The sequence below is a fragment of the Protopterus annectens genome, chromosome 8.part0 (assembly GCF_019279795.1).
Source record: "Protopterus annectens isolate FY-2018-M chromosome 8.part0, PAN1.0, whole genome shotgun sequence".
Taxonomy (NCBI): Eukaryota; Metazoa; Chordata; order Ceratodontiformes; family Protopteridae; genus Protopterus; species Protopterus annectens.
This window is the reverse complement of record NC_056741.1, coordinates 606,951,070-606,976,546: the sequence shown is the minus strand read 5'-3', so window position 1 is coordinate 606,976,546 and position 25,477 is coordinate 606,951,070. Positions and strand designations below refer to the sequence as shown.

General features: G+C 42.8%; 1 protein-coding gene across 1 annotated transcript in view; it reads left to right on the top strand.

Moving 5' to 3' along the window:
• The window catches only part of FAM3A (FAM3 metabolism regulating signaling molecule A), a 1,301,271-nt gene that overhangs the window by 999,484 nt on the left and 276,310 nt on the right, over positions 1–25,477 (top strand). The window contains exon 8 of the mRNA XM_044080097.1: positions 5,304–5,388. Within this exon, the coding sequence (XP_043936032.1) occupies positions 5,304–5,388 (85 nt within the window). The remainder of the gene's footprint in view (positions 1–5,303; positions 5,389–25,477) is intronic.

The window sequence follows — 25,477 nt, the reverse complement described above, 5'->3', positions numbered from 1 at the left end:
TTTGGGAAAAGATGATTGGATGTGCTCAATAGATCTTCAAGATGCGTGCTACCACATAAAAGTGGACAGACCATCAAGAAGATTCATTTGCTTCCATGCGGGAGCCATCAAGAAGATTCCTTCGCTTCCATGCGGGAGCCAGTCATTACCAGTTTAGAGTACTGCTTTTCGGACTATCTGCAGTCCCCAGAGTGTTCACAAAGTGTATGGCAGTCGTCACAGCTCACTTGCGACTACAACGATTCCAGGTGTTTCCATACCAAGACGACTGGCTCATCTCCGCCCCCACCAGACATCTATTGGAAGAAGCCCTGGAATACTCTCTCCTCTCTGCAAAAAGGCTAGGCATAACCATAAACTGGCAAAAATCCAATCTCACCCCATCTCAGTTCACAGAATTCATAGGGGTCATCTTGAATACAAAGAATTGCGGAGCATCCATTCCATAGCACAGAATTCTAAGGATAAACCAACAACTGATCCCAATCCTTTCAAGGGAGAAATCCACAGCTCACTCTGTTCTACAGTTGTTGGGTTCCATGGCAGCCTCTATCACCATTGCTCCCCTGGCCAGGTTTCATGTGAGGCTTCTACAATGGCTACTGCTCACCCAATAGTATCCCTTTCAGTGCCCTTTTTCAGCCAAGATTCGGGTAACTCACAGGTTCAAACAGGATTTAAATTGGTGGATGGCCCACAACCCGTCACAATGGTCTTGCCCCTTAAGGATCGATGATTGGCATAATGGTTAAGGTGTTTACCTTACAAACACAAGGTGCAGGGTTTGACTCTCACATGAGGTAATGGGCTAGGCTTAAAATGGCCCCTAGGGGCAGTTAGCCTACTATGAATCTATAGATGGCATTCTCCCCCCAACAGCCCAAGGCTACAGTGACCACGGACACCTCCCTGATGGAGTGGGGGGGGGGCTATGTCAGGGGCAGACAGTCTAAGGTACTTGGTCTGAAATGGAGGCCCATCTGCATATAAATGTTCTAGAGCTGAGGGCGGTGCTTCTGGCATTGCAAGCATTCCATCCCCTGCTGCCGTCTGGGACTATTGCGATACAATCGGACAACATGGCAGTGGTCTGGTACATCAACAAACGGGGCGGAACCAAATCTTACCCACTCTGTCGAGAGGCCATGAGGATATGGCATTGGGTGATGGCTACCAACCATTTTCTTCTAGGAATGCACATTCCCGGGAGTTCCAACGTGATAGCAGACAGACTCAGCAGGTGTATACTACAATCTCACAAGTGGTCCCTGAAACCCTGGATAGCGGCGGAGATTTTCAACTGCTGGGGTCTTCCTTGCTGTGACCTCTTTGTGTCCCCGACCAATTACAAATGCAGTAACTATTTTGCCCTGATTCCCCCTCCGGGATAGTCACCCAGGGACACTGTAGTCCACGATTGGCCCTCGGGTCTACTTTATGCATTTCCACCTCTCCCCCTTATTCCCCAGTTTCTGAAGAAAGCCCGCCGGTTGAAGAGCAAAGTAATCCTCATAGCACCATATTGACCTCATCAGATTTGGTTCCCCTTCCTTTGGCCTCACCTGCTAGATCAACCGTGGATTCTCCATCCAACCCCGGGGTTGAGCTCCCATCCGCAGAATCTGATTCACCCCAACTTGAAGCCTGAAACTCATAGCTTGGCTCCTCCAATGATCTTTCTTTGCCAGTACGTGACATTCTTATTGCATCTCCTAAGTCTTCCACCAGAATTACATATCTCAGCAAGTGGAAAAGGTTTACTTTTTGGCTGAAAGAAAAACAGGTAGATCCTTTTTCAGCACCACTGTTGATAGTACTGGAGTATCTAGCCACCCTATTTCAATCCGGTCTATCTGCCTCTACCATTAGAGTTCATTTGGCTGCAATATCTAATTTCCACGATGGTGTCCAATACTCCTCTCTTATTTCACACAGATTATGCAAGACTTTCATAAAAGGCGTGAATCATCTAAAACCCCCTTTTAGAGAACCTATTCAACCATGGGACCTGTCATTAGTCCTACAAGCTTTGACAATGCCGCCTTTCGAACCAGCTTCTTCTTGCGACCTCAAATATTTGTCATGGAAAACCTTGTTTTTGGTCGCCATTACTTCTGCCAGACGTATCTCTGAGCTTCAAGCCTTATGCATCAAGAGTCCATATTTGATTTTTCATAGAGATAGTGTCATTGAGAACTAATCCTTCCTTTCTGCCAAAAGTGATCTCTGAAATGTCCATTAGTCAAACCATTGAATTGCCAGTTTTCTTCCCCAGTCATTCAAACAAAGGAGAATATTGCCTACATACCCTAGATATTCACAGGCAAATTCACTTCTACTTGAACAGGATTAAGGCCTCTTGTAAATCAGACCAGTTATTTTTGGCCTTTTCTGGACCTAGATTAGCATGTGCTGTTGCTAAGGTCACGTTGGCTAAATGGTTGAAAAGACTGTGTGACCTTCATTTATAGACAACGTAATATTCCATTACCTACTACCATAAAGGCTCATTCTACAAGGTCGGTGGCAACTTCTGCTGCCTTCCATGCCAGAGCTTCTTTACATGACATTTGTGCAGCTGCAACTTGGGCTACCCCTCATACCTTCATCAGTCATTACAAATTGGATTTGGCCTCCAGGGGAAGAGCATCTTTTGGTTCTATGGTGCTCAGGAATGTCCTTCCATGAGAGCCTCCCAGGAGTAAAGGTAGCTGGGGACTCTGTCCCACACATAAGGAATGAACCAGGATTAACAGTATCAGATAAAGAAGTTATGTCTTAATAACTTTACATCTGTATTGTTGATCCTCGTTCAGTCATTACGACCCTCCCTCCTTCCCCCTCCTGTGGCTTCTAGTGAATCTTACCATCCGGTTTTATTAGGTCGTTTGACCAGAGGTAGCCTCTACCTTCTTTTGACTTGCAAACTCAATCTGAGGTAACAGGGAGAGGGGAATTCTGGGTAAGAGTTTTAGCTTGAGAGTTTGTAGCTGACGTGAGCTTGGAAGATGGCTGGCTCGGTTCCGTGGTCGGAACCGATACCCACACGTAATGACTGAATAAGGATCAACAATACAGATGAAACATTATGGTAAGACATAACTTCTTTTTATGGTGGATATTACAGGTCAGTTTTAGTCAGGGAATACCTCTCAAGCTATACCCAGATGCTCACAACACAGCCTTTAGATGGTGCCTGGTGGACTCACTTAGGGGATCTGTAGATCCAAGAAGTCTGTGAATAAAGGCAGAGAAACATTGCAGCATAAAGGAAATTATAGCAGTAATAGTAGCCGTCATGGCCTCAAAGCCCATTTTGAAAACCAAGGATCTTGCATATCCTTGCAGACAGCACTACAGTGATGTGATACATCAACAGATCCATGTGTGTGTGTGGGGGACTTGATCATACTTTTTGTGCATGCTGGCTATGATGTTGTGGAATCTAACCCAAGAGTCATAGTTGACTGGCATGGCATCCTGAATCCCTTCTCAGAAAATCCCAATAAGGCCATTTTAGCATGACTGAGATGGACTGAGGGCTATGAGTATATTCTCTGTCTGCTGGGCAGGTCTGTTTCTGTACACTTCCAGTCCCTGATCTCCCTAGGTAATTCAGAAGGTAAAGTAGGACAAGTTAAAAATGCTATAGATGACTCAATTTTGGCAAACGCGTTGGCTCTCCTTCATGTTCATTATGATAAGCACAAAACTTTTGCTAGTAGCTCATCGTATGAACCTCATAATGCCAAACAAGGGGGTCACTCATACATCCCTATCTGAGGACTCGGGTGACAGGTTGTATGGTCTAGTTCTTATTCTCTTTAGGTGCATCTTCTCCATGAATCTGCTCACTTTCTGGACACAGGCTAGGAAACCAAATATGATGCAATCTTACCAAGGTCAGTGGAGAAGATTCTCCCTCTAGTGCCAGTGTAGGGGTAAGGAACCAGCTCAGACTTTAGTGTCCATGATCTCCAAATACCTGTCAGACCTTACAAAGTCAGGCTGGTCACTCTATGAAGGTACATGTCTCAGCTGTTTCAGCCTCACTGCCTTGAGATCCCTCCAGTCTGTTCCTTGTTACTAGCAAAATAATTTCTGAAGGATTTCAGAACTACAAGTCTAAGTGTGTAAGGAATATTTTTTAGTCTTCCACACAGATAAGGTCACTGTATGCACAATCCCTTCTTTTATGCCCAGGGTAGTAACTGCTTTGCCCTTGAATTAGGCCAGTTATGGCCAAATATTCTATCCTAATCCCCAGAATAGAGAAAAGAGGATTCTACCCTCCCTTTTTGTACGTAGGCAGTTCAGATTCTGCCTGGATTGGACATAAGGCAATTAGAAAAAACAGAGCAGTTATATGTATGTTTTGCAAAGGGTAAAGAGATAAGGCCTGTTTGAAAACACATCGCCTCTAAATGGTTAGCCCAGTGTATTTGTTTCTATTACTAATTTCAAGGAAAGGCTATATCAGGGTAGAAAGGGTTCATTAATCTAGAGCCACAGCACCCACTACTGCCTTCCTTGGTGGGGGGTGGCGTGGGTCAGAGTATTTTAGAAGTAGCTGTCTGGTCCTCATTTCAGATGTTTTCTAAATATCAGAACCTAAGGTCTTGCCTGTAGTGCCAGAGCAGCATTTGCAATAACACTCCTGCATGGGTTATTTCATCCTTGGGGTCAACCACCCACTGGATTGTGAATTTAAGGAATCTTTTTCAGTGTGAAGGCCACAACAACATTGAACTATATGATGAACATAGTATAGCTGTATTAGGCACATGTCATAATTGTGGATTTTACAAGTATGCTCACTGTTGAAGTATTATCTCCCTCCCTCTACCCCTCTTCTTGTCATTCCTCCTTCCTTATCTCTTCAGGTTGACCTAGATCTTAGAAAGATAGTTTTGGAGGTCGTCTTATTAGATTATCATTCTTCTTACTATGTCCATGTGGGCAGTTAGTGCTTTGCATCAGCCACAGTTTCCTGGAAGATGCCATGGCAAGAAATAAGTAAAGGTGACATGAGCAGATGCCCCTCTTATACCACAGATGTACTGATGTCAAGGTAGGAGGGTAACTGCAAGGCTTAGAAGGCAGTGGGCTGCTAAGCTGTGGAAGTCAGGCCTTCTGCAACAGAACTTTCAAATGTGAAGACTACTGCAACAGTGAATGTACTGAAACATGTACAGTAATGGTAAGTTCCTAACACACCTGTGGTTTGTTTTATTTAGTCGACAAAAGTAACAACTGAAATGATATTTTAAACAGCTTATAAGTGAAGGATGTTGTTGTTTCAGATGTAAATGAACTCCTAGCAATGATTCGGGCCCTACATGATGGTACATTGGTTTTTGTTGCATCTTATGATGATCCTGCTACAAAGTGAGTTACTGAACTAATTTATTTTCTAGTTTGTGTAGTTTTGTTATTGTTTACCAGACTGATCTTACTGCATTAACAGAAAGATAAATGCTGTTCAGCAATGCATACTTGATCTCTTGTGGTTCATGCTAAGTGAAATGTTCTTAGAAGTTATTTGATTAATATGACTTCTGTGAAAGTAAAAAATGTATAGTTGTTCTGAGCTGTCGGTAAATGATAAGTTGGAGAGTGAGAACAGACAGGTGACAGTAATTGCCATTTGGAATGAGAAGTGAGCACTATGCTGTCATTACAGAGTTTGGAGAATTGGGTCTGTGACTTGACCTAACATATTCGAGTGCTCATGATATTCATTAGTGATGAGAGATTTGGGACTTGCATTTTTCAGATGAATACCTCTTGAGGCTCATTGCCTCTAGGTAGAGGACCGGTAAGAGAATGCATCTGTAGGAACATCTCCTCTTAAACATGAAATTAAGTCAGATGCTTCCTGTGGGGGGATGTTTTGCACCATCTTTGGATAATTTAATTTGATTTATTTTTCACTTGAAGTTTGTAATTGAGTATACAGACTGAGTAAAGGTGAAAACTGTGCGTTTGTGTAGACACAGAAGTATAGTAGTACTGAAAACTTCTAGGGGTGATGGATATTAGACTTTTCTCATCATGGCCTTTTTGATCCTTGGAAGTTCATAAGTATTTAGTAGGCTTAAAGTCCAAGAGACCACTGAGGATCCTAGCCTAGTTTCCTAATTGCTCCAGAGCACTGTCCATATAAGTGACTTGGTCAGAATCAAGGCAGAAGGAAGATAAAGGCGGAGGGAATCCAAACCCTGCACCACAGGAAGCAGCTTGTTAACCCAGAACCTTAATCCTCTGAGCTAATTGCAGGCCTGTTTTCTTTAAGACTGACTGTTTTTAAGAAGACTCTGGAAGGTTTTTATTCTTCTCAGTGTAACAAATTTTGTTATTGGCTTATATTCATATAATATTGCTCTGTAGTTGGATGTCTGGAATGAGGCTATTTACCTAATGAATCCTTCAAGTAAAATACATTTGAAACTCAAAACTCTTTCCAGATCATCTTCATGATCCTTGTGGTCTTGCACTATAGAAAAGATGAGTCACTACCCCTCTGCATTTCTTTGATTGTTCATGAGTTGATAAAACAACTTTTCTTATTTATTGATTGATTGACATTTAATTACTAGAAAAGTCTGATTAGGTAGGTGCCCATTTTCAGTGAAGGTCTGGGGAGAAAAACCTCAAAGTATTAAAAAAACATTTTGAGAAGAATAATTTTACAAGCTTCAAAAATAATACAGAAACATCTACAGTTTAAATAATTATACTAAATTAGACAATATATATTTTTAAATACCTTAATAAAATTATTACTTAAGACATAGGCAAACACACATTTATATAAAAGATAAAAAAATCATATTAACATGTTTCCAATTATGTACATTATAAATCACATGTATTCTTTTTTTTATATCAGTCAAACATTACATAAATTACTGCCTTGCCTTAAACCTCACTCCTCCTCCTCCCGAGCATCATTCTGTGTGTATTCTTCCCACCATTTCCATTTATTTCTGTATAATTTGCTCTTTCCTTAGAAAAGACTCCACTTTCTGTTTTTTTTATTTTTGTTACAGTATTCAGTATTTCAGATACAATTTGGTTTAGACTTTGCTTTCCATTTTGTAGTAATTGTTTTTTTTGGCAGTCACTGGAATTAAACTTAACAAGCCCTTACTATGTCTAGGCAGTTCAGATCCTGTGCCCCAGTTCAAAAGAATAATTTCCTTAGTTACACTCATTTGTTCACCCAGTATTCCTAACAGATTATTCTGTTGGGAATTTTTGAAGTCTTCCAACTCATTACACTCCCAAAACATATGTTCCCAGTTACCTCTTTCTTCTCCATCACACCACTACCATTTGGCATCTACCTCAGCAAAATTATTTGAAGTCAGGGGTATAAAGATACTGATGCAAACACTTCCAAACAAAATCCTAAACCTTCTAGACTGTTGCATATTTGCAAGTCATACATATGTCCTTCCATTGTTTCTCTGTGAATTGCTTATCTAATCCTTCTTCCCAATATCTTCTGACCTCCTCTGATTCCAATAGTTGTCATGCAGTATTTTATATCCCCTACTAATTATCCCTTTTTAACAGCACCTTCTGTTCTAGATTCAACTAAAAGCTCTACCAGGGCAGGTCTTTCACTTAGGATCCCCTACTCCTTTCTCTGACTTTACTTTGATATCAATCCCTGATAGGGAAGGCGTTCTGTAGCCTGCAGTCCAAATGTCTTCTTGGCCTCTTACCATTCCGTCTAAATATTTCTTCCCAGTAGCTTGGTTCCTTTGGCAGTTTCCTCCAATAAATTCCAGCCCCCTCTTGCCTATTCTGTGTACCCCTAATTGCATTCATCCCTATCAGTTATATCTCCATTCTCCATTTATTCTCCTTAAGGATGTGCATCGAAAATCCCACTCTTTCCTTACTTCTTGAAGATCCCCCTACTTCATCATTATCCCTTTCCATTTTGAATTATAGATTTCTGCTGGTGTTATGTATAATAGTCTTAACTATGTAACTGTGAAATATCCCTTCAAATCAGGTAATCCTAAACCTCATTGTTCTAAAAGCCTTCATCTCTTTATTAATTACTATCCAAATCTTCTCTGGTTGATAAAAAATGTCTGACCTGTGTATAAAACTAGAGAGCCTAAAAACATTTTACTGCTTGTATCTTGCTGTACATATCCATAGGCAAGAGCTTCCAGTTTCTCAGGTTTTTGTATTATCTTTTGTTTAGTCTCTTCCTACATATTCATAGCTGCCATAACAGCATCCTTTTTAACCCATACTCCTAAATGCTTGTGTCCCCATAAGTATTGGTATTGTTGAACCAATTAATGTGTGAGTACATAGTTTACATCTGTAGCCTTTGTTTTTATCTTCATTATTTAGTATTGTTTTCATTTATTGCCATTTGATTACTGGGAAAGTCCGACTGGGCAGGAGCCCATTATCAGCAGAGACCCGGGAAGAAAAGCTCCAAAGTATTACAAAACATTTTAAGAACAATAATTTTAGTCTTTAAAAATAATACCAAAAAAATACAGTAAGTAATTATACCAGTTTAGACATAATATGAAAACATTGGGTAAGAATAGATACAAGTTTTATGACAATTAATCTAGTTAGATAAATTTAGCCAGTTGATAGAGAAATTAAAGGTAAGTTAGTATAATAGAAACAGGAATTGCAATGCTAAATGAGAGAAAAGCAGGCTTATGGTATATTTAGAGAGTTAGCCAGGGTAGAGAAATTGATAGAAGTTAGGAAGTAAGTGAAGAAGGGAGACTAAGGAGATGTAAGGTATAAATAGGTATTTGTCCACATTTAAGGATATAATTTATGCTAGTGTTGAGCAAGAACAGAGCCAGCTTTTGACAAAGAGGTTTTTCAGAATGGTTTTGAAAGATGGGAAGAATGGTATTGACCTGATAGAGATAAGTTCATGCCTTAGCAACATGGTGCGTGTACAGACAATGCCCAGGATTTGATAGGTTTGTGAACAGACTGGCATTTTTGGTCATTAGATCATAATGACTGACTAGGAACATAGTTGTATAGAATGTTTAGTAGTAAGAAGCTATGTATATGTTAGTTGATGAGGTAGTTCTAACCAACATGGGTTTTTTAGTTCATAGGTAGGTACTAGGCTATTTGGCCCTAGGGCCTATACAAGCCTAGCCATAATGATTCCCTGACTATTGCTTCCCACAAATATTTAATTTCCTGGACCCCTTTCTAGCAGGCCTAGTGATGTGATCCCCAGGGTGAGTTTCCTATCTCCCATCCAATTGTCAAGATTCCTCTTGGAGAGGATAATATTTTTGAAAAGTGATTATTCACTTGGCACCAGCTAGAAGACAATCAAATTGTTCACAGCAATAAGGGAGTGTTGAGAACCAGCTGTCTTCAGAATATTTTTATTTGGAGGATCAGACATTTTTTTATGTAGAAGAGGCCAAGGAGAAAATACAAATGTCTGTCCAACAAAAAGTGAGCTATCAAACAGAAGGGGACTCTGCTTCTCATTCTTCTGATAATAAAACTCAGAGAGAGACTTTGCCAGTGAAACATTTTCCAGTGATCCAAAGGAAAATGTTTGATCAAAAAAGCACAGGAGCTGATTAGAATAACCTTTGTATAGGTGAATGTCTGGGTAAATGCCCATGACTTAATTTAAAAACAAGTTTTCTTTTTGCTTTAAAAATAAGTGAACACTGTGAATTCAGGGAAGTTTTCCTTTAGCAAATTAATGTTCAGTGAGAGTTGAGAAGTCTGCAGCAGAGGGCAGTGTACATTCTGTTCTTATGTTTGTCTAGAGACCAGCTAACCGCAGATGTAGGTAATAAATCCCGAGGCTGAGCATTGTTTACTGAGGGAAATGTAAAATTAAAACGTACAAGGGCAAGCAGCTCAGTAAAAAACAGCATGACATTACTGGAAGTGAATAAGAGATAGCAGCTTTCCTAGTAACTAAATAATTCAATGCATTTATTACAGTGGTGTATAATTTAGTTTTATTTCGAGATGACCATTGCACTTTTTCATTAAGGCTAAAAGTTAATGTTTTCTAAAAGCTAGTTTTCTCATCTGGGAGGGGACTAAAGATAACACAAAAACAGACAGCAGTTAGTGAAAGTGGGAGCACAGGCTGAAGCATGCACCTTAGCATGGATATCTGAGAGTGCAGCTGTCAGTCTAGGACAATTGTTCCTATCAGGAGGGGTTAAACATTATTATTTGAAGATGGGATCTATGTCAAAGTATTGAACAGCCAAATTGTCTAAACCCATATGTTGACAATTCAGTAAGTTGATAAACAACATAAACCCAAACAACACAAACAATGCTTTTGCAGGGGGTAAGCTCCCCTGCACCCCCACAACCTCTGCTAATTATATATATCGACTCCTGGACCGCACTACAGTGGGGAAATTCCCTGATCCCTACTGTACTGCAATCTCAAGTCAGAGCTGTTCATTGAGTAAAATTGTCGACCATATGGGTTTCGACAATTTAGCCGTTCAATACTTTGACATAGATCCTTGAAGATGTACGTAGCTTTGTGTGTTTGTTTTAAGTTAATAAGTTACGGGTGTGTATTTTTTTTTTTTTGAGGGCTCTCATTAAAACAAAAAGGTACTGTAAAATGTCACACAGGTTCAAATGGACATGAAAAGAAACAACTGTATAAAAAGATCAACCTGCCATCTCCATTTGAACCTATGAACCTATACTATATAGATCTCTCACTGACCACAGTAAATCCATTATACAGAGTCACCACTAAGTCCATGACAGCAAAACACCTAGGGTTAGCACTGAATGAAGAAAGACTCAAAAGGCCATAAGGTAGGCACTGCAATCTGGCAAGCTCAAAACTATTTTAGCAGATGGAAACTCGACTGTATGTGAAACTGACACAATCACTGGACTCTGTAAGGAGCAGATGACAAGTGATGTGCTTATCTGCTGCCAAAATTAGGTGCATATCAAATAGGTTGAAAAAGATCAAGGCAAATTATAGCATGGGCGTTGTTCACACTGGACTGAACAATATAAGGAAGGTCCTCTGTCTTGGATATGGTAAGATCACCAAAGATACTAGGAAGCAAAGGAACAACAAATCTGCATAGTGAAATTCTCTGGTGCTTGAATACTATGAAAAGAAATGCATTCTATCAGAAACTAAAGGCATGGTATCACAAAGAGGGGATTTAGTGCTTGTCAACCTGGAGTGAGATGTGCAATGAATCAGAGCGCTTTGCACCCAGTGGGTTTCATCACAGTTTATAAAAATAGTTGGTATGGAAGATGTGAACTCGGTTCCCCAAGGTGCAATAACAGGGATAGATTAGACAAAAACTATATTTCACAGGAACATGTACATTTAATTGAAAGCTTCGACACACATATCCAATAACTATTTCAGATCATGTGCCAATAAAAAGTAAGATAAAAATGCAGGACAATGAAGTAAAAATGTGACACTGACACTTCCCCACCCATCTGTTAAAAGAAAGGAATTTAGGTAATGGGTAGTGAGAATTATTCAAGCGTTACTAGAGAAAACAAAAAATTCTTCAGGAGTTAAGCTAGTGAGCAGGGGAAAACATGAAAGTGAAGTTTAAAAATACGGTAGAAATAAAATAGAAAAAGATATGGTAAAGAAGTATCTGGAATTATTTAAAGAGGCTGCCAACGGTTACATACTGCAGAATAACAGACATCTCACAGAACATGAAGAGGCGCAACTGCAAAGTGATAAGAGAAAATAAGGGAATGTCTGGATAATATGCATGAGTTTAGAAATATTACTGCTAAGCAACTATTTTTGATAACTCCAGAGCTGAAAAACGTTTAGCACAGTAACTTCTTCCCAAACTTTGGGAGCCTATAACAAGAAAAATAACCAAAGATCCTGTAGAGGTATTAAAGATATGAAAATCTGTATAAAGCAGAGAAATGTGGAAGTCCAGAAAGAACACAAATGGAAATATTTATGGAAGTCTGAACTATGCCAAGGTTAGACGTAGATGAGGCTCACCAATTAACAGCTAAGATAGGAGGAGATGAGATGAAAACAGAGACGTATAATCAATCTGCTGGGAAGTCTCTAGGAATAGATGGGATTACTGTGGAAGTTTGGAAGCTAGAAGCGGAGTGGTAAAGATCTGGAAGATTTTGTTTAACTGTATTTTAAAAAGGAAATGAAACACCAATATCCATGAAGAAGGCTGTAGTGGTTGTAATATCTAAAGTAAAAAAACAATTGGACCCAGCTTCATAAAAGGCCTATTTCAATTTTAAACCAAGATTATAAAGTGTTTATGCCTGCAACAGCTAAAAGATGGGTAAAGGTGTTGCCAAAACTGATAGATATGGGTCAATGTGGTTTTGAGGAGGGGGCAAACATTTGATAATATTAATAGAACAATGATGATCAGGAGGGAAGCAGAATATAAGAAAATACTGTTGTTGACGGGCGTTGATGCGGAGAAAGCCTTCAACACAGTAAGCTGGGATTTTAAGAGTAGGACAGTGGAAGCATTTACATTCCCTGATGAAATAATCAGGTTAATTAGGAGGTTATAAGAGGGATTGGAGGCAAGAATTAAAGTGGGAGGGTTCCTGTCTGATGTGTTGTGTCTGAACAGAGTGGTGGGTTCTGAAAAGGATATTTGCTGCAAATTTAGAAACTTTGTTATAGCATCGTTCAAGTTTTGATTTTTGTGATGCTGGAAGGTTAGTAAGGATGGGAGTACCATAAAGAAGTGTGGTGAGGAGATAAATAGTGGCAAGTGTAGTTTTAGCTGCATCAGTGAGAAAGTTTTTGGTAGTATAAAGCATCCCTAGTTTTTGATGAGTTTTTCTTATGCAATTTTGTATATACATGTCAGATTTAAGATAATCATTCACAATCATCCCTAATAATTTGCTATCAGAAGTGACTTCGGTGGTTGTATTATCAAGAGAGGGGAGTTTAAATTTTGATCAGAAGTAGTTGACTTCATTCATTCTGCACATATGGGTATACGGATCTGATTTGGATCCGAGCCGGCAAAAACTTTTCAAGCATCAGCTCCAAGCTCCTCCCCTACCTATGTTACCTCACTTCCTCCTATCTAGCCCCAGATCTCGTTTGCTGCTCTGAGTCAGCATTGTGGTCTCTGTGCTCTTAGCTAGGTGGTAAGGTTTTTGGTACTTTTTGCTACTTGAGTGTGAATTCCTTCCCTTTTTCTTCCCTTACATCACATTTGGTCATCGTGTTATTTAAAAAAAAAAAAAAAAGTTTTTTTTTAGTTTGTATTCTCTAGTGGTAGTTTTGTGTTCTGGTTCCCGCCTAGGCCCATCCCGGTTTTGTGTGCGTGTGATCCATTTAGGACTTTTTTTCTGTCATTGTTATGGCTGAACAGACTAAGGTTCTCTTCAAAAAGTGCACAGAGTGTGGTCATAGGCTTTCTCCAGCTGATGGCCACACTCTGTGTGTTGTATGTTTAGGGGTCGCCCATCTGTCAGTATCCTGTGACATTTGTTCGGGGTTTAACCCAAGGACACTGAAGGATCGTCGGCCAAGCTTGTGGCCAAAGGCTTGCTACCTGCTTCTGCCCTGGAGTCTGTCTCGGTTTCCTCTCCAGCCAGTGACTCCGTGCAGGCAGGGACTCAACCTCCCGCCAGGCCTGCTTCTTCGGAGTCGTCCCAGAGAGGTAGGGTCAAAAGGGATAGAGGTGCAATAAAGAGAGAGACAAGCCCAGGAAAAGGTCTCCGGACAAGGAGTCTTTTTCCAGTCCCTCTGCTAAGATGTCTAGGTCTCGTTCTCCTCAGCTCCACTCTCCCTGTTTCTCGGCGGAGCCATCGGAGCCGAGGCACTCCCCCCTGATCCAATCCAGACCCGAGTCGGTCGCTTCCTCCAGATCGACTCAGAGTGTATCCGAACTTGATATGGACAGGCTGATGAGGAGGTTTATCCAGAACCAGATTCAGATGGGGGTCTTACCAGGACCCTCTCCCATTGGTGAGGGTTCTTCTTCTGCTACTATGTTCCACCCTATTGCTCCTTCCCCGATCCGACCCGATGCTTCGGGGTTTTCGGGTCCGAGACCTTTCGGAGCCGCGGGGTTGGCACCGATGGTTTTCGTTTCCTTGATGCCGACCATCACCTTGAGTTCCTCGGATCCAGGGGACTCTCGGATCCGTGGTCGGGGAGTCAGACCCAAGAGTCGGGATCTCGTTCCTTTGCATCCCACCCTCGGCACCCGGACTACCTTGCAGTCGGCTCCTGTTCTGGCTTCAGTGCCGGGAAGAGCTTACATTCTACAGAGGCATGCTCTCCATCGGCATTCGGGGCAGTGGAAAGGGTCCTCTCGCAGGGGTTGAGACCACAGCTCACATCCTCAGATCCGGCCCAGACCCCCTTGATTTTGGATTCTGCTACCATTGCCCTGTCTCAGGGACAGCCCGTGCCAAGGCAGCCCCAGGTCGTTCCCCCTCGGGGAACCCCCGGAGGCTTACGAATCCTATCCAGAGAGTCACACTGGAGAGTTGAACCTCGTAAGTGTAAGTACAAGAGGAGGCATTTGGACTCCCCTGAGTCCATTACCACTGATATGGACTTGGATGAAGGAGAGGGTTCCCCCAGATCACCTGCCGAGGACGTCTCGTTTGGAGACATTATGGAGATCCTCCACCAAAGAGTAGGTTGGTCAGCTCCCAAACCCTCTGTGGATGAGTCCGTATTCCTGGATGCCTTTGGCGCGGGCCCATCTACTTCCTGGGTCTCCCCACCAGCTGACCCCTTGGTGGACCTCATCACCACTAGGGCATAGAAGGATCCTGACACCGCAGAGCTTATCCCCAAAAGGCCAGACAAAATTCTTTCTCCACCATCGGACAGGCAGGCATGGTCCATGGGAGCCCTGGTAGACGCTTTGGTGGTTGCAGCTTCCACAAAGAAGGAACTAGCACAGGAGAGTTCCTCGGTTCATCCACCGGACAAGGAGTCCAGGCCGATGGATAGTTTTGGGAAGCGCATGTACTCGTCAGCGACATTTTCTATTCATGCGCTGAATTACTTGGCACATGTCATTCGACTGCAGCAAAACCTTATATCGGAGCTAAGTGAGTCGCCCCTGGAATCTCTGTCACAGCCAAGGCAAGCAGTCCTTAACTGCCAAGATGACTACGCTGAAATCAGTGACTAATACCTCTATACGTCCCCTCTCTCATGCCACGGAGGGTGCCGCTAGAGCTGCAGGTACAGGCGTTGCTTTGAGGCGACACACCTGGATCAGGCTGTGTCAATTTGCGGACCCCTTTAAGGCGTCTTTCATCAATGCCCCATTCGATGGATCATTGCTCTTTGGGAAGACCGTACGTGACACACTAACCCCCAGAGGTCCTATTCCAGGAACCAAAAGGGGCAAAAGAAGATGTGGTTCCAGAAGTCACGGTCCTTTTGTGACACTCAGGAGTATTCGTCCCCCAGAGGCCGAGGGGGACAAGATCGACGCCGCCCCAGGGGCAGAGGGGGTCCCAGAAATTTCGGGTCTAGGGAACCTTTTTCCGACAGATCCGCTCAACAACCCTGAGGGGTTACCCGGCTGCTGTACTCTGGTGGCAGTCAGGGGAAGATTTTCCTTACATCCAGCGGCATGGGAGTCCATTACTGCAGACCGCTGGGTGTTAAACATCATATACAGGGGATAGTCTATCCCCTTCATTTCACATCCCATATCTCCAGCTCGCCTTCCAAATGTCCAACCCGCTCACAGGGAGGCTGCAGCTTTAGCGGTTTCAAAGCTGTTACAAAAACGAGCCATCGAGACGGTCCCCCCAGATCAATCTGGATCAGGCATCTACTCCAGGTTCTTTTTAGTACCAGAGATGACGGGGTACCTCAGGCCCATTCTAGACCTGTCTATCCTCAACCTGTCGGTAGAGAAACAAAAATTCCAGATGGTCACTCTACAGTCCATTCTACCGTTTTTGAGAGAATGCGACTGGATGTGCTCGTTAGACCTCCAGGATGCTTACTATCACATCAAGGTCCACAGGAGCTCCAGGAGGTTTCTCCGCTTCCGGCTAGGGGCCAGTTACTTTCAATTCAGAACCCTACCCTTTGGTCTCACCACAGCCCCCAGGGTGTTCACCTAGGTCATGGTGGTTGTAGCGGCTCACCTGAGACTTCAGGGCATTCAGGTATTCCCCTACCTGGACGACTGGCTCTTCGCTGCATCCACCAAGCGTCTCCTGTATCGTGCCCTACACTACTTCCTTGGTCTGGCTCACAAATTAGGCATCTCGATCAACCTCAACAAGTCCCACCTGACTCCAGTTCAGATCATAGACTTCATCGGGGCTCGGTTGGATTCGATTTAGTCAAAGATTTTTCTCACTCCAGAAAGGATAGCGAATCTCAGACTCCATGTTTCTGTGATCTTGGATCATGCGGTTGTCACAGCAGCCGATGTTCTCAGGGGCCTGGGTTCCATGGCAGCAGCAATCTCTATACTCCCTCTTGCACGTCTTCACATGAGAGTCCTTCAGTGGAATCTGGCAGTCCAATGGTCCTGGCTAGACCTTCCAATGAGTTTCCACATCCATATCAATCGGGCATGCAGAACGGCACTCCTGTGGTGGCTTCACTCTGCGGACATATTTGCAGGGAGGCAGCTTTCTAGCCCGTCAGGCTCAAGCCACGGTGACCACGGACACTTCCCAGTGCGGGGGGGGGGGGCACTTCCTGGGAAGAATGGCCCAAGGCACGTGGTCCCCTTCAGAGACCAAGCTACACATCAACGTCCTGGAAATGAGGGCAGTTTTGTTAGCATTGAGAGCCTTCCACCCGGTCCTACCTCCGGGGACCTTATCCATTCATTCAGACAACATGTCTGTAGTCTGGTATATAAACAAACAGGGAGGGACCTGATCCTACCCCCTTTGTCACGAGGCCATGAGAGTTTGGGAGTGGGCCATATCCACCAGCCGGTTTCTCATAGCAAATCCCTGGACGCTCCAATATTTTGGAGGACAGTCTCAGCAGGGCTATCCTCTTCCCTACTAGTGGTCCCTGAAACAATCAGTGGTGGAGAAGATCTTCAATGTTTGGGATCAACCTTGCTGCGATCTCTTCGCATCTCCTTCCAACGTGAAGTGCAGCAAATTCTTCGCTTTGATCCCCCCTCCGGGGGATGCCCCCAGGGAAGCTCTAGTCCATGCTTGGCCTCCCGGGTTACTGTATGCTTCTCCCCCATTACCTCTGATTCCAAAGTTCCTTCAGAGAGCTTGCCGGCTGCAGTGCAAAGTCATTCTCATAGCTCCCTTCTGGCCGCATCGTGTGGTTTCCCTTCCTATGGTCTCACCTGTTGGCCCCTCCATGGGCTCTAGATCCATGTCCGGATCTCGGATCTAATTTCTCACCCTTTGGGCTTGCCCCTGCCCAACCTGGACAATCTCAAGCTGACTGCTTGGCTGCTCCAGTTCCCATGATCATCAGGACTCCCGGACTTTCATCTCCTGTCAAGAATATTCTGGTAGCTTCTCTTAAGGCCTCCACTAGGAAACTGTACAATAGCAAGTGGAAACGTTTTTGTGTTTGGGCCTCTCAGTGCAATCAGAACCCGTTTACAGCCCCTGTTCCAGTCATACTGGATTTTTTGGCAGATCTTTTTCGGTCAGGCTCTAGTGCTTCCACCATCAAGGTTCAACTGGCTGCTATCTCTAATTTTCATGTGGGTGAAAGTAAGGTTGCTCTGGCCTCTGCCCGACTCTGTAAAGCCTTCCTGAAGGGCACCTTTTTATTGTGACCTCCAGTTAAAGCAACAGTGCCCCCCTGGGATTTGACTTTAGTCCTTCAGGCCTTGACCTCTCCCCCTTTCGAGCCAGCCGGTTCAGTTCCGATGAAGTTCTTGTCATGGAAGACAGCATTCTTGGTCGCCATCACTTCGGCTAAGAGAGTTTCTGAGTTGCAGACATTATCCTCCTTGCCCCCCTGTTTGGTTTTTCACAAGGATAGGGTTTCATTGCGCATGAACCTTTCTTTTCTTCCCAAAGTGTCTTCAGCAGCCAATATTAATCAATCAATAAATTTGCCGGTCTTCTTCCCAAATTTCCAGAATAGAGGTGAATGTAAGCTTCATTTGTTGGATGTCCAATAGACAGCTTCATTTTTACCTCCATAGGACTAAACCCTTCCGGAAGTCGGATCAATTGTTTGTCTCTCTTTCTAAACCATGTTTGGGCAAAGCAGTTTCGAAAGTGTCCTTAGCAAGATGGATCACCCTGTGTATTGTGCAGGTCTATAAGGACAAATGGTTATCTCCTCCTGGTGTATTGAAGGCTCATTCCACTAGAGCTATGGCCACTTCTGCAGCTTTCTGGTCGAGAGTTTCATTAGGTGATATTTGTGCAGCAGCTACTTGGGCAAATTCGCACACATTCATCTCTCATTACAAATTGGATCTCATTTCTAGAGGGAGAGCATCCTTTGGCTCTGCGGTGCTCAGAAATATCCTTCCTTAAGGGCCTTCCAGGAATTCTAGTAGCTGGGGACTCTGTCCCATATGTACAGAATGAATGAAGTCAACTACTTCAGATAAAGAAGTTATGTTCTTACCTTAACGCTCCATCTGAATAGTAGACTTCATTCTTCTGCACTTTCCCTCCCTCCGTCCCCCTCACTCTTCAGGTTATCCTGTTTAGGGTTTTTGGTTACGTCGCTTTTTAGTGATAGCAAACTTGATCTGGGGCTAGATAGGAGGAAGTGAGGTAATATAGGTAGGGGAGGAGCTTTGAGCTCGGAGCTGATGCTTGAAATGTTTTTGCTGGCTCGGATCTGAATCGGATCCGTATACCCATATGTGCAGAAGAATGAAGTCTACTACTCAGATGGAACGTTATGGTAAGAACATAACTTCTTTTTTTTTTTTTTTCATGGGAGAGAGACTTAAAGGAAAAAAGGAGTAGTTTGGTGCATTAATATTATGACATGAAAAAAACCTGAACTGTCTCAAAATGTTCCACAACACTGAGATGCCCTTTTCTGTTTTATCAGGTACAAAATAATATCATCTGCAGATAAAGCCAACTTTTCTAGAAAACCATACCAATTATAGTCTTGAACTGCTGAGTCCCTTATTTTCATTGCCAATGGTTCTAAATATAATGCAAATAAAAAGGGGGAAAGAGGACACACCTTGCTTGGTTCTTCTGTTCAGATACAACTTATCATAGGGGAACCCTCCCACTTTGATTTTTGCCGCTAATCCCTCATATGGTCTCCTAATTAGGCTTATTGTATCAGGAACTGCAAATGCTTCCAGTGCCATACTCAAAGTCCCAGCTTACTCTGACAGATGCTTTCTCTGCATCAAGACCCAGCAAAAGCAGTATTTTCTTAGTCTGCTTTCCTGTGGATCGTCATCATTCTGTTAATGTTGTCAAATGTTTGAGTCCCTCTGCAAAACAACATTGATCCATATCTGTCAATTTCGGCAACACCTTTGTCATTCTTTTAGCCATTGTAGGCATAAACACTTTATAATCATGCTTTAAAATTGAAATGGGTCTATATGAAGCTGGATCTGATGGGTCTTTACAATCTTTAGGTATTACAGCCGCCACAGCTCTTTTCCAGAATGTTATTCTTTCCTCTTTTTTAAAATGCTGTTAAACAAAACCTTCAACATCTTTATCACTTTCTTCCCTCTTACCTTCCAGACTTCCATATGAATACCATATATTCCTAGAGACTTTCATGCAAATTGAGTATACATCACCATTTTTATCTCATCTCCTCTTATCTTAACTGTTAATTGTTGAGCCTCATCTACCTCTAACCTTGGCATCTTTAAGTCTTCCATAAACATTTCCAGTTATGTTTTTTCTTGATTTCCCCACTTCTCTGCTTTATACCTTTACATTTTCTCTGGTTATTTATTATGTTATAGGCTCCTTAACTTTGGCAGCAGTTCTTTCAACTTTCTGTTGCCTAAGTTGTTGAACCAAAAGTTTGTTTTTTGTGTGCTGAAGTTGCTATCAGAAAACAGTTACTTAAAAGCAGTCTTTCTAAACTCCTGCATATTATTCAGGTACTCCCTTATTTTCTCTTTAGCACTGCATTTTTCCGCATCTTTTTGTTCTGTGAGTTTCCCCCTTATTCTGTAATACTTTAACCTTTGTTAGCCCCTCTAATTAATTATTGATCTAATGTTGTCAGTTTTCATTCATTCCAATAACTGGGTTTGGATCCGATCCTCGGATCTGACTCTGACGTTACTAAAGCACGTGGCCACCAAAAAACTCTTGAGCTCCTCCCTTTCCCAAAATGCACCAACCCTAACACTCCTCAGATCTCGTCTGCCACTTTAGCGTGAAGACGTGGTCACCTTTAGCTCTCAAGCTAGATAGCCTTTTTTTGAATTCATGTAAGTGAATTTTCATATAATTCTTTGATATGTTCTTAAATATTATATTCCTTATACCTCACGTTCTATACTTTAGTGTGAATCTGTTTTACCATTGCTGGTAGTTCTTTTGTACCCTTCTTTAGGGTAATCTACTTACCATTGTTGTTATTTCCTTTCTTAACCAAAAAAAATTCTTACTTTTGTTATTAACATCGGAAATGTCTGAGAAAGCCCCCTTGGGGTTTAAAAAATCTACAGAATGCAGACATAAAATTCCGCTTTCAGACTCTCACACTATATGCAGGCATTGTTTAGGCCCTCAGCACCTAAATGTTGAGTGCAAGATTGGCAGGGATTTAATCCCAGGGCCTTGGCTGATAGGAAGAATAAATTAATATTAAAAGGATTACTCCCTTTTTCCTTTTCCAAAGTGTTATCTGGGGCTCAACCCCCCCCCCCCCAGCAAAAGGCGAAAAAGTCTTCCAAGCCTTCTGGATCCTCTACACCATCCTCTGATCCTACCACTGAACCACTAAGGAAAAAGGCCAAGAAATCTGATCTGAAAGCTGCTTCTGCATCAGCACCTGAAAATAAGTTTGCTTCATTTGATCTGACTTTATCGTATCTGAAGCCCTTACCAAAAACAGCATAATCCCCTTCCTTGGATCCAGTACCATCCCTTGTACCTTCTCCCTTCCTAGAAGTATGTTGATGCTCAAGATCCCCATCACTGGCTTTCCTCTCTTTCTTCCAGGAGTCTCACCGAGGCAGATGTGGACAAGATGATGAGGAAGTTTCTCTCCGCACAAATACAGGTGGGAGTTATTCTGGCTCCTACCCCATCGGGATAGGAAACCTTTGTAAATATTACACCATCTTTTTCAACTCCTTCAAAAATCCAACCAGTTGCTTTGGTGCCCTCAGGTCCGAGTCTTCTGGGACCATTGACTTCAGATCCGAAGATCTTAGTTTCTTCAGATCTGAAGCTTACTCTGAATGCTACAGGTCCTATGGTTTGGGATCTGGACGACTCTGAGCCGAGGTGTCCGTGTTGGGTCTGAGGTGTTAGTAGACACTGAAATTTTCAGAGCCATCTCTGCCCCTTGGAGCTTTGGTACTGAATATCTTGCCTCCGACCTGTGCCTCTGGTCGGTTGCCTTCAGGACAGAGGGAGCTGAGGGGTCGGAAGCTTGGCTTCTTGGCTCCATTGGCTTCCTTCTCCCCAGAGCAGTCTGCCTTTGAGGTAGTGGAGAGAGTATTTTCTACTCCTGCAGGACAGACTGTTCCTCCTTCCTTGCATCATCTGTCTGGATCCCACATTTCTTTGCACATTGAGCCTCATTTTCCTGGTCCACAGGGACAGCCTACCCAAAATCTCCAAGATACCCAGTAGGGTATTACCATTTCTTCCCATATCTCTCTAGAACATCCCACCAAAGGGTCCCTAGGAAGAGGAAGTGCAAGAGGAGGCACTTGGATTCCCCTCAGAAGTCTGTTACCAAAGACACTAATTTCAACGAAGGGGAATAGTCTCCAAGATCACCACCTGAAGACATCTCCATTGGAGACATCCTTAAAATCCTAAAGCAAAGGCATGGATGTTCTTCATCTCACATTGCTGCAGACTGTACTTTGGTCAGCCTAAAACCCTTCTTCTGAAGAGTCAGTGTTCCTGGAGGCTTTTGTGTCTGGGCCATCTACCTCCTCGGTGAATTCACCCACCGAGGAGCTCATTGATTTGGTCTCTCAGTGGGCGTGGAAGGAGCCTGACACAATTGAGCCAAATCCCAAGAGACTGGATCTGATTCTGGCACCACCTGTAGACAAGGAATTTTGGAGCAAGGTAGTGCCAATAGATGCCATGGTCTTGGCAGCTGCTACTAAAAATGAACTAGTGGAACAGAGTTCCTCTGTCCATCCCCCTAACAGGGAGTGTAAAGCACTGGACAGATTTGGAAAGCATGTGTATGCTTCAGAGATGTGGTGTCCAATTGCTGAACTACTTGGCCCATTTTATAAGGCTCCAAAGGGATTTGATAAAAGAACTATCAAATTATTTTTCAGGAGCCATCACTGCTGATGCTCTGCTGTTGATTTCTACCTCATCCATGAGGCTTATCTCACATGCAGCTGAAGGTACCTCAGGGGTGACTGGTTCAGGCATATCCATAAGGAGGCATGCTTCTATGTGCTTGTGTGATTTTTGCGGAGCCCTTCAAGTCCCATTCGTCAATGCTCCTTTTGACAGCAGTTCTCTGTTTGGCCCAAAAATGAAGGACCACATTATCCAGGTGCAAGAAGGATGGAAAGACCCTCTCTGCAATGTGTGTACATTTTATGACCCCTCAAAGAACCTTCTCAAGGAATCAGCGGGGTGGTCAAAAAATTTGGTTCAGGTAGTCCCAGGGTCCTTTCTTAGATCCACGTGGAGATAGTTCCCCCCAGGGGCAGAGGGGAGAACTCAAATGGAAGATGACACCCATGCAGCAGAAGAGGCCCACAAAACCAAGGGTTTACAAATTCCTTTTCTGATAGGCCCCTATCAGTGCTCCTGAATGGAGGCCCAATTGTGCCACTCTGGAGGCAGTCAGCAGCCATTTATCTCAGCACTAGATAGCCTGGCTAGAAATCATAAATGATACTTGGGTGCAGAAGATTATATCCAGAGGTTATATTCCCTTTCTCTTCCACATCCACCTCTATACAAGCTTCCTGTTGTACCACCCAGTCAGAGAAAATCAACATCACTAGAAATCAACATCAATAGAAATTTAAAAGCTGCTAGAAAAAAATAGTCATCCAAGAAGTCCCGCCAGACAAAATGTGATCTGGAACTTGCTCAAGATTCTTATTAGTACCAAAGAAAATGGGACTTGAGACAAGCTCTTGATCTCATTATCTTCATCAAGTCAATTCAACACACAACGTTTTTAATGGTAATGGTTCAGTCCAGTGTGCCCTTTTTGAGCATGGACGATTGGTTGTGCTCAGTAGACCTTTAGGATGTGTACTATCATATACAAATGGACAGATAATCCAGAAAGTATCTACGCTTCTGGCTGACAGCCAGTCACTATCAGTTCAGGGCACTGCCCTTTGGCCTCACCACAGCCCCCCAAGGTGTTCACCAAATGCATGACAGTGGTGGCAGCTTGAGACTACAGGGATTCTGAATGTTTCCATATTTAGACAATTGTCTCAATATTGCTCTGACCAGGATTTTACCACTAAAAGTGCAGGATCAGGTACTCCAGATTTGCTCCAACCTGGAAATACCTATAAACTACAAGTCTAATTTAGAACCATCTCAAATACTAGAATTTATAGGAGCAGTGTTCAATACAGAATCAATGACAACTTCTCTTCCCCTCTTGAGTACTAATTATTAGGTTCCAGGTCAAAAAAGATAATCTTCAGTATCACAATTTCAGCTTGATTGATTCTACAAGCCCTAGAGTCAATGTCAGTGGCCATAATTCTAGTTTCCCTTGCAAGATTTCATACAAGAATTCTTCAAGTGGATACTGTCAACACAGTGGTCAGTTCTGTACCACCCCATGTCAGGTCAAAGAAAAATAATCTGTGCATGCAAAAAATACCTTTGGTAGTGGATTCAGTCAGATCAAATTTTACAAGGTTTTCCCTTCATTCTCCCTCAACCCAGGGCCATAGTGACCACGGACCCATCCCAGATGGAGGCACTTCCTGGAAAAACAGTCTGAAGCACTTGGTCCCCCAAAGAGGCCAAAACACATATCGATGTTCTGGAAATTAGAGCAGTGCTCTTAGCATTTCAGGCATTCCAAGATTCTCTCCCTTTCGGGACAATTGTGATTCAAAACAGACAACTTGTCAGTAGTTTGGTACATAAACAAACAAGGGGGGATTAGGTCTTATCCCTTGTGTTGAGAAGCCCTCAGGATTTGGCAATAGGCAATCACTTCAAACCACTTTCTAGTAGCAACACACATTCTGGAGAAGTGCAACGTGAAAGGAGACAAACTGAGCAAGTCCATTTTACTACCTCAGGAATGGTCTGTCAACAAGAAAGTGACATATAATTTTCAGTCAATGGGGCCAGCCTTGCTGTGATCTTTTTGAATCTCCCCTAAACAAGTGCAGCAGCTTCTTTGCCTTCATCCCCCCACAGGTTGATCACCGAGAGATGCTCTACTTCACAATTGGCCAATCACTCTTTGTGCTTATCCACCGATTCCTCTAATTCCCAAATTTCTGCAGAAAGCTGCCCAGTTGAAGAGCAGGGTTATCCTCATCACACCTTACTTGCCTTGACAGATTTTGTTCCCCTTCCTTTGGTTTCATGTACTGTACGCACCTTGGATTCTGGATCCAATTCCAGACCTCCTGTCTCACCTGACAGGCATGACACATCCAGATATTTCAAACCTAAAGCTAACAGCGTGGTGTCTGTAATTCCCTTGATAGCCAGACAAATGATGCTTTCTTCCCATGTTTGCCATAAACTTCTATCTTCAAATAAGGCTTCCCCAAGAAAACTTTACAGAAGCAAGTGAAAAAGATTTGCTTTTTGGGCAAAACAAAAACACATTGACCCCTTTTCAGCTGCTGTACAGTGTCCTGGAATTTTTTGGCAACAATTTTTTAACGAGGGAGCTAGCTCCTCAACAGTCAGTCCAGTTAGCAGCAATTTCTAATTTTCACACTGGATTTGACAATTCTTCCTTGGCTTTGTAAAGCCTTTTTAAGAGGCACCCTCCTGCTCAGACCACCTTATCAAAATCCTACTCCACCATTTGACTTAAATTTGGTACTACAAACCTTAATTCAATCCCCTTTCAAACCAGCAGCTAAATGTGAACTTAAATTCTTGACCTGGAAAACTTTTTCTAGTGGCCATTACTTCTGCTAGAAGAATCTCAGAACTTCAAACTTCATCATCTGAACCTCCTTACTTGATTTTTCATAAGGATAGAGTGACATTACGTATCAACACTTCTCTCCTTCCTAAGATGGTGTCAGATTCCAGTATCAATTAGTTAATTAATTTACCAGTTTTCTTTCCCAAATTTTCAAAGGTGAATATATGTTACATTTATTGG